The 12,978-nt window shown below is 43.0% G+C and overlaps 2 protein-coding genes across 6 annotated transcripts in view; one reads left to right on the top strand and one right to left on the bottom strand.

The window, feature by feature from the left end:
• Window positions 1–3,195, bottom strand: part of rnf41l (ring finger protein 41, like) — a 63,112-nt gene extending 59,917 nt beyond the window's left edge. Inside the window, exon 1 of one of the 3 annotated variants that reach the window (XM_041189930.1) lies at window positions 3,053–3,195. The gene's annotated coding sequence lies outside the window, so the exon portion shown is untranslated. The remainder of the gene's footprint in view (window positions 1–3,052) is intronic. The other 2 variants (XM_041189925.1, XM_041189926.1) reach the window with 2 other exon arrangements.
• The window catches only part of rad54b (RAD54 homolog B), a 221,420-nt gene that overhangs the window by 11,377 nt on the left and 197,065 nt on the right, over window positions 1–12,978 (top strand). Inside the window, exons 2-3 of one of the 3 annotated variants that reach the window (XM_041189921.1) lie at window positions 3,395–3,539; window positions 11,425–11,626. In XM_041189921.1, coding sequence (XP_041045855.1) covers window positions 3,411–3,539; window positions 11,425–11,626 — 331 coding nt within the window. In that variant the 5' untranslated portion in view covers window positions 3,395–3,410. Of the gene's footprint in view, window positions 1–3,205; window positions 3,540–11,424; window positions 11,627–12,978 lie in introns of those variants that run through there. The other 2 variants (XM_041189920.1, XM_041189923.1) reach the window with 2 other exon arrangements.

Genomic DNA, 12,978 nt, shown 5'->3' with positions numbered 1-12,978 from the left:
TATCTAGCACAAAGGAAGATGGTCGTGGTTGTTGGAGGTCATTCATCTCAGTTCCAAGACATCACTGCAGGAGTTCCACAGAGTAGTGACTGAGAATCACAGAATCACACAGAATTACAGTGCAGAAGAGGCCCTTCGGCCCATCGGCCCATCGAGTCTGCACTGACACGTGAGAAACACCTGACCTAACTACCAATCCCATTTACCAGCACTTGGCTCATAGCCTTGAATGTTATGATGTGCCAAGTGCTCATCCAGGTGCTTTTTAAAGGATATGAGGCAACCTGCCTCCACCACCCTCCCAGGTAGTGCATTCCAGACCGTCACCACCCACTGGGTAAAAAAGTTTTTCCTCACATCCCCCCTAAACCTCCTGCCCTTCACTTTGAACTTATGCCCCCTTGTGACTGACCCTTCAACTAAGGGGAACAGCTGCTCCCTATCCACCCTGTCCACGCCCCTCATAATCTTGTACACCTCGATCAGGTCACCCCTCAGTCTTCTCTGCTCCAACGAAAACATCCCAAGTCTATCCAACATCTCTTCATAACTTAAATGTTTCATTCCAGGCAACATCCTGGTGAATCTCCTCTGCATCCCCTCCCGTACAATCGCATCCTTCCTATAATGTGGCGAGCAGAACTGCACACGGTACTCCAGCTGTGGCCTCACTAAGTTCTATACACCTCCAACATGACCTCCCTACTTTTGAATTCTATGCCTCGAATGATAAAAGCAAGTGTCCCAAATGCCTTTTTCACCACCCCACTAACATGCCCTTCTGCCTTCAGAGATCTATGGACACACACACCAAGGTTCCTTTCTTCCTCAGAACTTCCTAGTGTCATGCCGCTCATTAAATACTTCTTTGTCAAATTACTCCTACCAAAGTGTATCACCTCACACCACATATCCCTGTGGTATGCCACTGGATACTGGCTTCCAGTCACTAAAGCATCCTTCTGTCATCACTCTCTGCCTCCTACAACTAAGCCAATTTTGAATCCACCTTATCAAATTACACGGTCTCCCATGTGCATTTACCTTCTTTATAAGTCTCCCATGTGGGACCTTGTCAAAGGCTTTGCTGAAATCCATATAAACTACATCAACTGCACTACCCTCATCTACACACTTGGTCACCTCTTCAAAAAATTCAATCAAATTTGTTAGGCATGACCTCCCTCCGACAAAGCTATGCTGACTATCCCTGATCAAACCTTGCCTCTCCAAGTGGAGATAGATACTCTCCTTCAGAACTTTCTCTAATAGTTTCCCTACCACTGACATGAGACTCACTGGCCTGTAGTTCCCTGGCTTATCTCTACAACCCTTCTTACGTAGCGGAACCACATTACCCTCAAGGCTCAACTATCTTCAGCTGCTTCTTCAATGACCTACCTTCCATCATGAGGTCAGAAGTTGGAATGTTTGCTGATGATTGCACAATGTTCAGCACCATTTGCAACTCCTCAGATACTGAAGCAGTCCAGGTCCAAATGCAGCAACACCTGGACAATATCCAGGCTTGGGCTGACAAGTGGCATTTCGTGCCACACAAATGCCAGGGAATGGCCATCTCCTACAAGAGGGAATCCAACCATCGCCCCTTGACATTCAATGGCATTACCATCCTGAATTCCCTACTATTAACATCCTGGGGGGTTTACCATTGACCAGAAACTAAACTGGACTAGTCACATTAATACTGTGGCTACAAGAGCAGTTCGAGGCTAGGAATCCTGCGGCGAGTAACTCACCTCCTGACACCCCAAAGCCTGTCCACCATCTACAAGGCATGAGTCAGGAGTGTGAAGGAATTCTCTTCACTTGTCTGGATGAGTTCATCTCGAACAATACTCAAGAAGCTTGACACCATCCAGGACAAAGCAGCTGGCTTGATTGGCAACCCTTCCACAAGTATTCACTCCCTCCACCACTGGCGCACAGCAGCAGCAGTGTGTACCATCCACACGATGCTCTGCAAAAACTCACCAAGACGCCTTAGGCAGCACCTTCCAAACCCACAACTACTACCATCGAGAAGGACAAGGGCAGCAGGCACATAAGAACACCACCACCTGGAAGTTCCCCTCCAAACCACTCACCATCCTGTCTTGGAAATATGTTACTATTCCTTCACTGTCGCTGGATCAAAATCCTGGAACTCCCTCCCTAACAGCACTGTGGGTGTACCTACACTACATGAACTGCAGCGATTCAAAAAGGCAGCTCACCACTACCTTCTCAAGGGCAATAAATGCTGGCCCAGCCAGCGACACCCACATCCCATGAATGAATTAAAAAAAGAATGGGCTTTGACAGGATAGACGTTGAGAGGAATGGGGAATCTGGAACTAGGGAGCACTTTAAAAATAAGGGGTCTTCCATTTAAGACAGAGATGAGGAGGAATTCCTTCTCTCAGAGGATCGTTAATCTTTGGAACATTCTACCCCTGAGACCAGTAGAGTGTGGGTCATTGAACTACATTTAAGACTGAGTTAGATAGATTTTTGATTTGAAGGGAGTCAAATGTTATGGGAACAGGCAGGCAAATGTTATTAATGCCACAATCTTAATCTTAACAGCCATAATCTTACTGAATGGTGGAGCAGGCTCAGTGGGCCAAATGACCTGCTCCTGCTCTTCTGAAGATTTTGTACTATGGGGGGAGGGCCTTAGAATGTGGAATGTCCCAATTGAACCTTTGCTGTGACTGCCCCAAGCTTTCATTTATCCTTCAGCATGGTAGTCCTGGACCTTTGAATGTGCCACTCTACAACACTCGCTCGTTGACAGCTCTTTGAACTGGAAGAACAGCAAGTTTTGGGCAGATCAAAGCGCATCTTTTACTGAGTTGATAGTCCTCCAGCAGTTTACCTCAGTTTACGTTCTGTTTGGAGCACAGTCTAAAGTTATAGTGCTGCTGGCGATGAACCCTGATAAAAAAACATTGTATCTTTTTCCATATCTGCTTTGCAAAGGGACATATAGGCACAGTGAGCGGTAGCACGGTAAGTAGTTTAAAACATAATATTGCAAAATAAGTACCATAAAAGGATGGCAGAATTGCATAATTATTTGATTGCTCAATTCCATTTCATTCGAAAGGCAAGTCCTTGGCTCATTGTCGGCCTCATCCTGAACTGTTTTTCTTGGCAGTTTTTTTGTTAGTGGCTAATACCAACATTTAATAGCTGAGCTGAAAGACCTGCACATGCGCATTATGTAGCACTTCGGGGACCTCCGGGAAGGCGGGAAACACGAAATGAAGCAGCAGCAACATTGTTGCCCCATTGATCAGCCGGAGTAATCAGGTGGGCATCAGGCGCTCTTTAACCACAGGGTCTAATTTATGTACGGACACTCACATATTCCTCTTCCGGTGCCAAGGTGATAACTGCGTGAAATGAGAAGATCTGCAGCTCCGAGTCAGCTCAGCGGCAACGCAGCAAAAAAATTCAAGTTCATCCCACCGGGGAAAACTGATAACCAGGAACCCGTTTCAGGAAGCACTAGACTCTCGCAGCGGATCGAGGTACAAACAAAATAAACTTTTGTCAGGGCTGGTGGGAACTGGGGCTATGAAACGGCACTGGCAAAGCTTAAGAGATTAATTTAGAATTGTCAATCGTAGGTTTCAGGGTTGGCAATAAGACAGTTTTCTTATTCTCTCATTCATATTGGAACAACGTTAGCGTTTGTTCTTTAAACCAATATTTTAAAAATCTTGTATAAACACGCTCCCCTGCCATCTTGTCAATCTTTTTGAATCTTGCCTTACTGTCCGTGTTTACTATTAATTACAATATCCAGATTTCCCATTCAATTTGTTATACAGTGCAGCTATTAGGATGCAGTTGCAGGCTTTGTTGAGTTTGATGTGTCTCGTCCAACTCCATTGTCAACGTGTATGTGGATGTATATTTGTAAAACTTTAATTTTCATCAGCTAACAGGGCAACACCATAGGCACTTTGTGAGTATCTCAGTTTTTATTGTTCCTTCATGGGATAGGGGTAATGCTGGCTAGGCCACCATTTATTGCCCATCCCTAATTGCCCTTGGTGTTGAGCCGTGCTGCAATCCACAGTGCTCTCGTATCTTCAACTAAGTTTGTGATGACCCTGGGATATCGTGCTACGTTCTATTATTGTGCATCCTGATATGTGAAGTCAAATAGACCCATTTCCTTGGAAAGGTCTTCAGTTTGTCCAGTTTCTGCTGGAGCCATTGTGGCTACAGAGGCACTACAGTTGTCTTCTGAGTTAGATTTTTGCTCCGGATTAGTATCCAGTAAGCTCTGTGTGGGTTAATGTTTGGTGATGACAGGCTTGGGCATAGATATGTTTCTGGTGCTGTCCTCCGATATGGTCCTCAGCTTCGGTCCTTTAATTCCAAGGGACACAGACTTGAAAGTTTGCAGCAAATAACTGGTGCAACCATTCATTGCAGGAACATACAACAACTATTGGCTCCCCCTCTCTGCTGCGAAGCTACTTACTATTTCAGGATCATACTGGAATGCAAAGATGTTTCTTTTCTCTACCACAAACTATTAACTTAAATGCTTCTCCACCCTCACCTCTAACAATAAGTGCAAGGAGCTCATCTTTGTCTATGATTGAGACCATCCATTCAGTTGAAGTCAGTGTGACTGCCCTTGACATCGAGGCAGTATTTGACTGATTATGGCATCAAGATGCTTTAATTAAATTGAAGTCAATGGGAACCAGTGTGAAAAGTCTCCCCTAGTACAAAGGAAGATGGTTGTGGTTGTTGGAGACCCATTGTCTCAGCCCCAGGACATCAGTGTATGAGTCCCTCAGGGTAGTGTCCTAGGTCCAGCTATCTCAGCTGCTTCACCAATGACCTTCCATCCATCATAAGTTCAGAGCTGGAGATGTTCACTGGATGATTGCACACTATACAGTATCATTCGCGACTCCTTGAATACTAAACACAGTCCGTGCCTATATGTAAAAAGAACCGGACAACATTCCAGCTTGGGCTGATAATGGCAAATAACATTCGTGCCACAAAAGTGCCAGGCAATGACCATCTCCCCTTGGCATTTAATGGCATTACCATCACTGAATTTCCAACTATGAACATCCCAGGGGTTACCATTGACCAGAAACTGAACTAGACCAGCCATATAAATATTGTGATTACAAGAACAGGTCAGAGGCTGAGAATGCTGTGGCGAGGAATTCACTTCCTGACTCCCCAAAACTTGTCCACCATCAACAATGCACAAGTTAAGAGTATGATGGAATACACTCCACTTGCCTGTATGAGTGTACATCCAACAACACTCCAGAAACTCGACACTATCTAGGACAAAGCAGCTCACTGGATTGACACCCATCCATTACTTTAAACATTCACTCCCTGCACTACTGATGGACAGTGACAACAGTGTGTAACACATACAAGATGCACTGCAACAACTTGCCAAGCTTCCTTCAACAGAACCTTCCAAACCCACAACCTCTACAACCTAGGAATACAAGGGCAGCAGAAGCATGGAACACCACCACTTGCAAGTTCCCTTCAGAGTCGCACACAATCCTGACTTGGAGCTAAATTGCCAGTCCTTTACTGTTGTTGGGCCAAAATCCTGAAATTTCCCTCCTAAAAGCACTGTGGGTGCAGAAGGCAGTTCACCATCACCTTTTTTGAGGGAAGCTGGGGATGGGCACTAAATGTTGGCCTTTCCAGCGACATTCATATCTAAGGAAAGAATAAAAGTCGCTTCTGCCGCTTTCTTCCCTTACCTTCCCTTCCCCTGGCCGAGTGGGCCAGACTTCTTCCAAGGTTCTCCTATGTCCGATCACTGACTCTCATCTTCCTCAATTTTCTCTCCTATCACCCTTCATGTCCTCCTGAGCTCATCCTATTCATGATAAACACCCCTTACTTCTTTGATCCTATTCCAACTGATCTCCTGACCATCCAGCTTCCCTCCCTGACTTTCATGTTTGCTGATATTGTCAATCCTCTGGTTCTGTCCACCTTTTTTTTGAATCTAACATCCCTGTTGCTCTCTCAAAAAAAAAGTCTTTGACCCCTCTGTCCTTGAAAACTATCGTGCCTTCTCCAATCTTACTTTCCTCACCCAGGTTTTTGAACTTGCTGTCAACTTCCTAAACTCTGCCCATCCTTCCAAGACCTTAATTTATGAATCCCTCCAATCAGATTTCTGCTCCAGCACCAAAATGGCTCTTACCAAAGTCACAAATGGAATCCTATGTAATTGTGGTAAAGGTAAACTAACCCTCCTTGACCTGTTTTTTTACCATGCTTGACCACAACATCCTCTTCTAATGGCTTTCCTGGTGGGACTGAACGTGCCTGGTTATGCTCTTATCTATCCAGCCATAGCCAGAGAATCACTTGCAATGGCTTCTCTTCTGTATCCCTACCTTAAGCTCTGGTGTCCCCCTGGGATCAATCCTTAGTCCCCATATTTCTCATCTAATTGAGACCCCTTGACAACCTCATCAAAAAACACACTGGCTGGTTCAAATATACTCTGACATTACTTGACTGTAACTCATCACCACCTCTCTCGACCGTTTCACTGTCTCTAAATTGTCAGACTGTTTTCCTGACGTTCGGGAATGAGCAAAAAATTCCTGTCAGCTAAAGATAGGGAAAACTAAGGCCATTGCCTTCAGTCCCCACCCTGTTCAGAATTAATTAACTTTACGTTTATAAATTAACAGAATAACTTAAGCACATCCAAAACTTTGCTGCCCAAATCCTAACTTGTGCCAAACCTCATCTAGCCATCAACTCTGTGCTTCCTGGTGTTGACTTCGGGTTAAGCAACATCTTGCTTTTAAATTCTCATCTCTGTTTTCAAATCCCTAATGGCCTCTCTATCTCTGTAACCTCTTCCAGCCCTTCAGACTTATGAGACCTCTGTGCTGTTCTAATTCTGGTCTCTTGCATTATGGTCTGGAATTCCCTCCCTTAACCCTCTGTCTCCCCTTCTTTCTTTGCGCCTTTAAGAAGCTCTTTGACCAAGCTTTTGCCCTAATATCTCCTGATGAGGCTCAGTTTTGCATTTTATTTTATCATGTTCCTGTGAAGCATTTTGGGATGTTTTGCTACATTAAGGTGCCATATAAATGTAAGTTCTTGTTATAGTTGAATAGTGTGCTAACATCCAGTGCCATATGTGCATGTAAATAACATTCACCTGGAGAGTCAGGGGCATTACACAGACATTCCTGCTTGTCCTATGTCATCTAGGGCAAAGGGAAGACTGACATATTAATATGGAGTGGTTTGCTTTGGGTGTTCCTGATTCCCATATACTAAGTTCCTTATCTTAACTACTTTGTCAGGAATGTGGGATCACTCTAATCTCTGTTAACTTGACACAAATCAGATATCAAACTTGGGTTCTTTTTGGCTCAGTACATCAATTGGCACAGATATTTTATTTATTCATTGCTGGCTTTGACAGCAATTATTGTCCATCCCTAATTGCCGTTGAGAAGGTGGTGGCTCGCCACCACCCTGAACCACTACAGTCCATGAGGTGTAGGTACACCTACAGTGATGTTAGGAAGAGAATTACAGGATTTTGACCCAGTGACAATGAGGGAACAGTGATATATTTCCAAGTTGGGATGGTATGTGGTTTGGAGGGGGATACTAGCAGGTGGTGGTGCTTCCATGCACCTGCTGCTCATGTCCTTTTGAGGTAGGTCGCAACTTTGGAAGATGCTTTCAAAGCAACCTTGGTGAGTTGCTGCAGTGCATCTTGTAGATAGTACACGCTGCTGACACTGTGCATCAGTGGTGGAAGAAGTTAATGTTTAAGGTGGCGGATGGGGCACCAATTGAGTGAGCTGCTTTGATCTGGATGGTGTTGAGCTTCTCGAGTGCTGTTGAAGCTCCACTTGTCCAGGCAAGTGGAGAGTATTCTATCACACTTCTGACTTGTGCATTATGGATGGTGAACAGGCTTTGGGGATAAGAAAGTGAGTTACTCACCGCAGAATTCCCGCTCTCTGACCTGCTTTGCCACAGCATTCCTTTAGCTGGTCCATGTCAGTTTCTGGTCAGTGGTAACTCTCAGGGTGTTGACAGTGAGGGATTCCGCACTGGTAATACCATTGGAGGGTGATGGTTTGATTCTATCTTGTTGGAGATGCTGATCGCTTGGCACTTGTGTGATATGAACGTTGCTTGCCACTTATCAGCCAAAGCCTGAATATTGCCTAGGTCTTGCTGCATATGGATACTGACTGCTTCAGTATCTGAGGAATTGCAAATGGTGCTCAGCGTTGTATGAACATCCCTACTTCTGAACTTATGACGGAGGGAAGTTCATAGATAGCTATAAATAGAGTTCTCATTATAAATCATTACTTGTTTTGTTGACTTTAATAGGCCTAGTATATTGGAAATATGCTAATGGCTGTAAAGCGGCAACACAGCAATGTGTCCTCTTAACAATCCAGTATACGCAATACACTGATTGTGTGCTTGGACATGAGACAGCTCTCTGCAAAGTGAATTTGGAACAAGGAAATAGGAGTAGGCCATTCAGCCCCTCGAGCCTGCTCTGCTATTCAACTAGATCATGGCTGATCATCTGTCCCAACGCCATTTTCCCACACAATTCCCATATCCCTTGATGTTGTTAGTATATAGAAATTTATCGATATCTGTCTCGAACGTGCTCAGTGACCGAGCCCACAGCCCTCTAGGGTAGAGAATTCCAAAGTCTCACTACCCCCTGAGTGAAGAAATTCCTCCTTATCTCAGCCCAAAATGGCTTGTCCCTTATTCTGGGACTGTCTGAATCACTGATCCTTAATGCCGTTCTGTGTGATTTCCCACAGGTAGTGTTAGGAATCACTCGGCAGTTACCACGTGATCTTGAGCAGGCACTTATGGTGTAGAATTGTTAGAGGCATGGGACTAGAAAACCTGCCAGTCTTTTTACAATGTCTGGTGTATAGCATTTGTGAAAGTTGAAAGGGAGAAATATCTTCCTTGTTTGCAAAAAAAAATTGCCTTTATTGCAAGGGGCATGGAGTGTAAAAGAAGGGAAATCTTGCTACAACTGTACACGGTATTGGTGAGACCGCACCGAGAGCACAGTGTGCAATTTTGGTCCTCTTACTTGAGGAGGTAGTTCAGAGAAGGTCACTAGGTTGATATGCAGCAGGACCTGGACAACATTCAGGCTTGGGATGATATGTGGCAAGTAATATTCTTAATGGGCACAACGAAACTGCATATTCAGTATGTATAACTCTTCCTTCCCCTATAATGCATGCGCCCACAACTATAATATGTGCATTGCCTTCAAATGACTTGCCTATGATTTCTTTAAGATCCTGAGGGATCTTGACAAAGTGGATGCGGAGAGGATGTTTCCTCTTGTGGGAGAATCTAGAACTAGGGCTCACTGTTTAAAAATAAGGGGCCGCTCATTTAAGACAGATGAGAAATTTTTTTCTCTGAGGGTTGTGAGCCTTGGAATTCTTTCTCAAAAGGCAGTGGAAGCAGAGCCTTTTGATATTTTTAAGGCAGAGCTAGATAGATTCTTGATCAACAAAGGGCTTAATGGTTATCAAGGGTAGGCAGGAATGTGGAGTTGAGATTACAATCATATCAGCCATGATCTTCTTGAATGGTGCAGCAGGTTCGAGGAGCCGAGTGGCCTACCCCTACTCCTAATTCATGTGTTCAAATGCCAGACAATGACCATCTTCCCAAGATATTCAATGGCATTACTATTGCTGAATCCCCCGCTAGCAACATCCTGGGCGGGGGTTACCATTGACCAACAACTGAACTGGACCAGCCATATAAATACTGTGGCTCCAAGAGTGGGTCCGAGGCTGGGACTTCTGTGGTGTGTAACACATCTTTTGACTCCCCAAAACCTACCCACCATCTAGAAGGATGTTTCCTTTATGGCGGAATCTAGAACTAGGGTGCATAGTTTAAAAATAAGGAATCTTCCTTTTAAGACAGAGATAAGGATGAATTTCTTCTCACAGAGGGCCATTAATCTTAGGAATTCTCTACCCCAGAAAAGAGTGGAGGCTCGATCATTAATAGATTAACTCAAATTCTAAAAATATATTCAGAGTGCTCTGAGGAAGTAACAAACAGGGTGGACAATGGGGTGCCGGTAGATGTAGTGTATTTGGATTTTCAAAAAGCATTTGATAAGGTGCCACATGAAAGGTTACTAAACAAGATAAGTGCTCATGATGTTTGGATAACATATTAGCATAGATAGAAGATTGGTTAGTTAACAGGAAGCAGAGAGTTGAGATAATTGGTTGGCATTGTCAAACTGTGGATCAGTGCTGGTGCCTCAACTATTTACAACCTATATTGATTACTTGGATGGAGGGAGGAGGACCGATTTGTATGGTAGCTGATGACACAAGAATAGGTAGGAAAATAAATTGTGAAGAGGACACAAAGTCTGCAATGGGATATAGATAGGTTAATGATTGGGCAAAAAATTGGCAGATGGTACTGTGTGAGAAAATGTGCGCTTGTCCACTTTGGTAGGAAGAATAGAAAAGTGGATTTTTTTAAAATTTAGAAACTGCAGAAATCTGTGGTACTGAGGGGCTGGGTGACCTGGTACATGAATCATAAAAAGCTGGCATGCATGTACAGCAAGTGATTGGGACGGCAAGTAGAATGTTGACCTTTATTGCAAGAGAGGTGGACTTTAAAAGTTGGCAAGTGTTGCTACAGCTGTACCTGGCATTAGTGAGACTGCATCTGGAGTACCTTGTACAGTTTTGATTTCCTTACTTAAGGAAAGATACAGTTGCATTGGAAGTGGTTCAGAGATGAGAATTATTTTCTCTGAAGGTTATGAATCTTTGGAATTCTCTTCCCCTGAGAGCAGTGGAGGCTGGGTGATCGAAAATATTCAAGGCGAGTTAGATTTTTGACCAACAAGGGAGTCAAGGATTCTGGGGTAGGAAAGTGGAGCTGAGGCCACAGATCAGCCATGATCTTATTGAATGGGGGAGTAGGCTTGATGGCCAAATAATCTATTCCTGCTCTTATTTATGTTCTTGTGGAAAATTAATATTTATGCACCATCTTTACCCTAACTCATTCTTTTTCAAGCTCAATAATATGGAAATCCTTATCTGCTTCGGTTTCTTCCTCTTCCATAATATACAGGCTTTTAAAACCCATGTTTTAAATCAAGATGTGCTGGTTGAGTAATATATCTTATCTTTTTTCTGATTTGTACAGTTGTGGTGGTATCATAGACCAGAGCATTGGCCCTTCATCTGAGCTTACCAATTCATTTTCATATTTCATTTGTTAACTTTAATGGCAATCAATAAAAATAAGTAGATGTGAGGTAATTTCCATTTCTTCTCATTTTATTACCTTTCATTTTAGGTAACTCATGACTGTGACAATAGCCAGAGTCCTTTATTGCAATCCAAAGCAATAGTCGCAAAATGTGAACTAATCCAGACCTGCCCTTCTCGCCAAACTACAGGAAATGTGGGTGAAGATGGTGAAGTAGAGAGACCTGAATCTGACCATCTGACTACCATATCAATTTTAACAGTGGGAGCACCAAGTACAAGTCAGGCTGGTAATTACAACCTCATTTTGTTTCACTCTGAAATGCAATTCTGGAGTTTACTTGTAATAGCTGTGTGCTTTGCCATTTCCTAGAAAGGCACTCCTGGCTGAGAGGGAGATAAGGCATGCAGTAACTAAGTTGGGAGACTTATTATTAACACTGAGTGTCTTTCCACTAAACTATAACATCAATGTAATTGCAAATTAAATCTTGTATTGAGGGCTGGAGAAGAATTTCACTACTTAATTTTAGAATGAATTTGTTTTGTAGTTCTGAATTTATTCCACACAAGCTTAGCTTTGCACTAACTCTAAACTGGTGGTATGAATGCACCCTAAAAGTCTGACTTCTTAAACATTTTGGCTGCAGCAGGACTTTTTTACAGTGTAATGGTGGGTATGTGATATTTTTGCATAGCTGTCACTAACATTTTTCCCAGCTGTACATCAGGAAAGCGTAAAGATCGGCTTTGAAAATTTCATGGCATGAGAAAGAAGGAAAAATCTTGTAGTGCTTTTCATGTCCTTGTACCATTCAATAACACTTCACAGACAATGAAATACTTTCATTGTTGTAATATAGCAAAATGTTGCAGCCACTTTGTGCACAGCCACAAATGGCAATGAGATAAACAATCAGTATTCTTGTTTTGGGGGGTTTTGGTTGAAGGATAAATGTTGGTCATAGCACAAGGTGAACTCCTCAGGCTTTCTGAGCACAGTGCCATAAGTTCTTTTATGTTCATCCGAGATGGACTACCTGAAAGAATGTGCAGCCATGGCTCAATACTGAAATGAAGTGTCAACCTTGATGGCTCATCTTAAGTGGAGCCTGAACACATGATATTCTGACTGAGGCACCTCTTAGTGGAAACTGATACCTTTAAAGTGCTGGTTATTTCTTGTTAGATGTGATGATGGCTTGGCATGTTCATAGTCATAAAGTCATTATAGCACAGAGAAAGCCATTCAGTCATTAAATTTACTAGGCTTTCCTATCTTAAATAGACTATCAAAGCAATATTTGTTAACTATAGCTCACAACTGTAGGTGTTTTGTGATAATTTAATTTTTGTGATACTGGTAATTTTTTGAAGTTGCTTTGGAAGTAGGTTGGCCCAATTCAAGATGGCACTGGGGATCCAAGGTCAACATTTATTAATGAACGAGACTGCAGCTTCAAAAAGCAATGTTATTATAATTTCCTGATTATAGAATCATTCGATTATAGAAGGATTCGATTTTTCGTGCTTGTGCCAGCCCTCAACTGCCAATTTAATTTGTGTTTTTTTTCCCCCACACCCCTGCACATTTTCTGTTTTGAGCAAATGTTTTATGATGTCTTATTTGAAAATAAATCTC

The sequence above is a fragment of the Carcharodon carcharias genome, chromosome 6, assembly GCF_017639515.1.
Source record: "Carcharodon carcharias isolate sCarCar2 chromosome 6, sCarCar2.pri, whole genome shotgun sequence".
In the NCBI taxonomy this organism is placed as follows: Eukaryota; Metazoa; Chordata; class Chondrichthyes; order Lamniformes; family Lamnidae; genus Carcharodon; species Carcharodon carcharias.
This window is presented reverse-complemented; position numbering and strand designations above follow the sequence as displayed.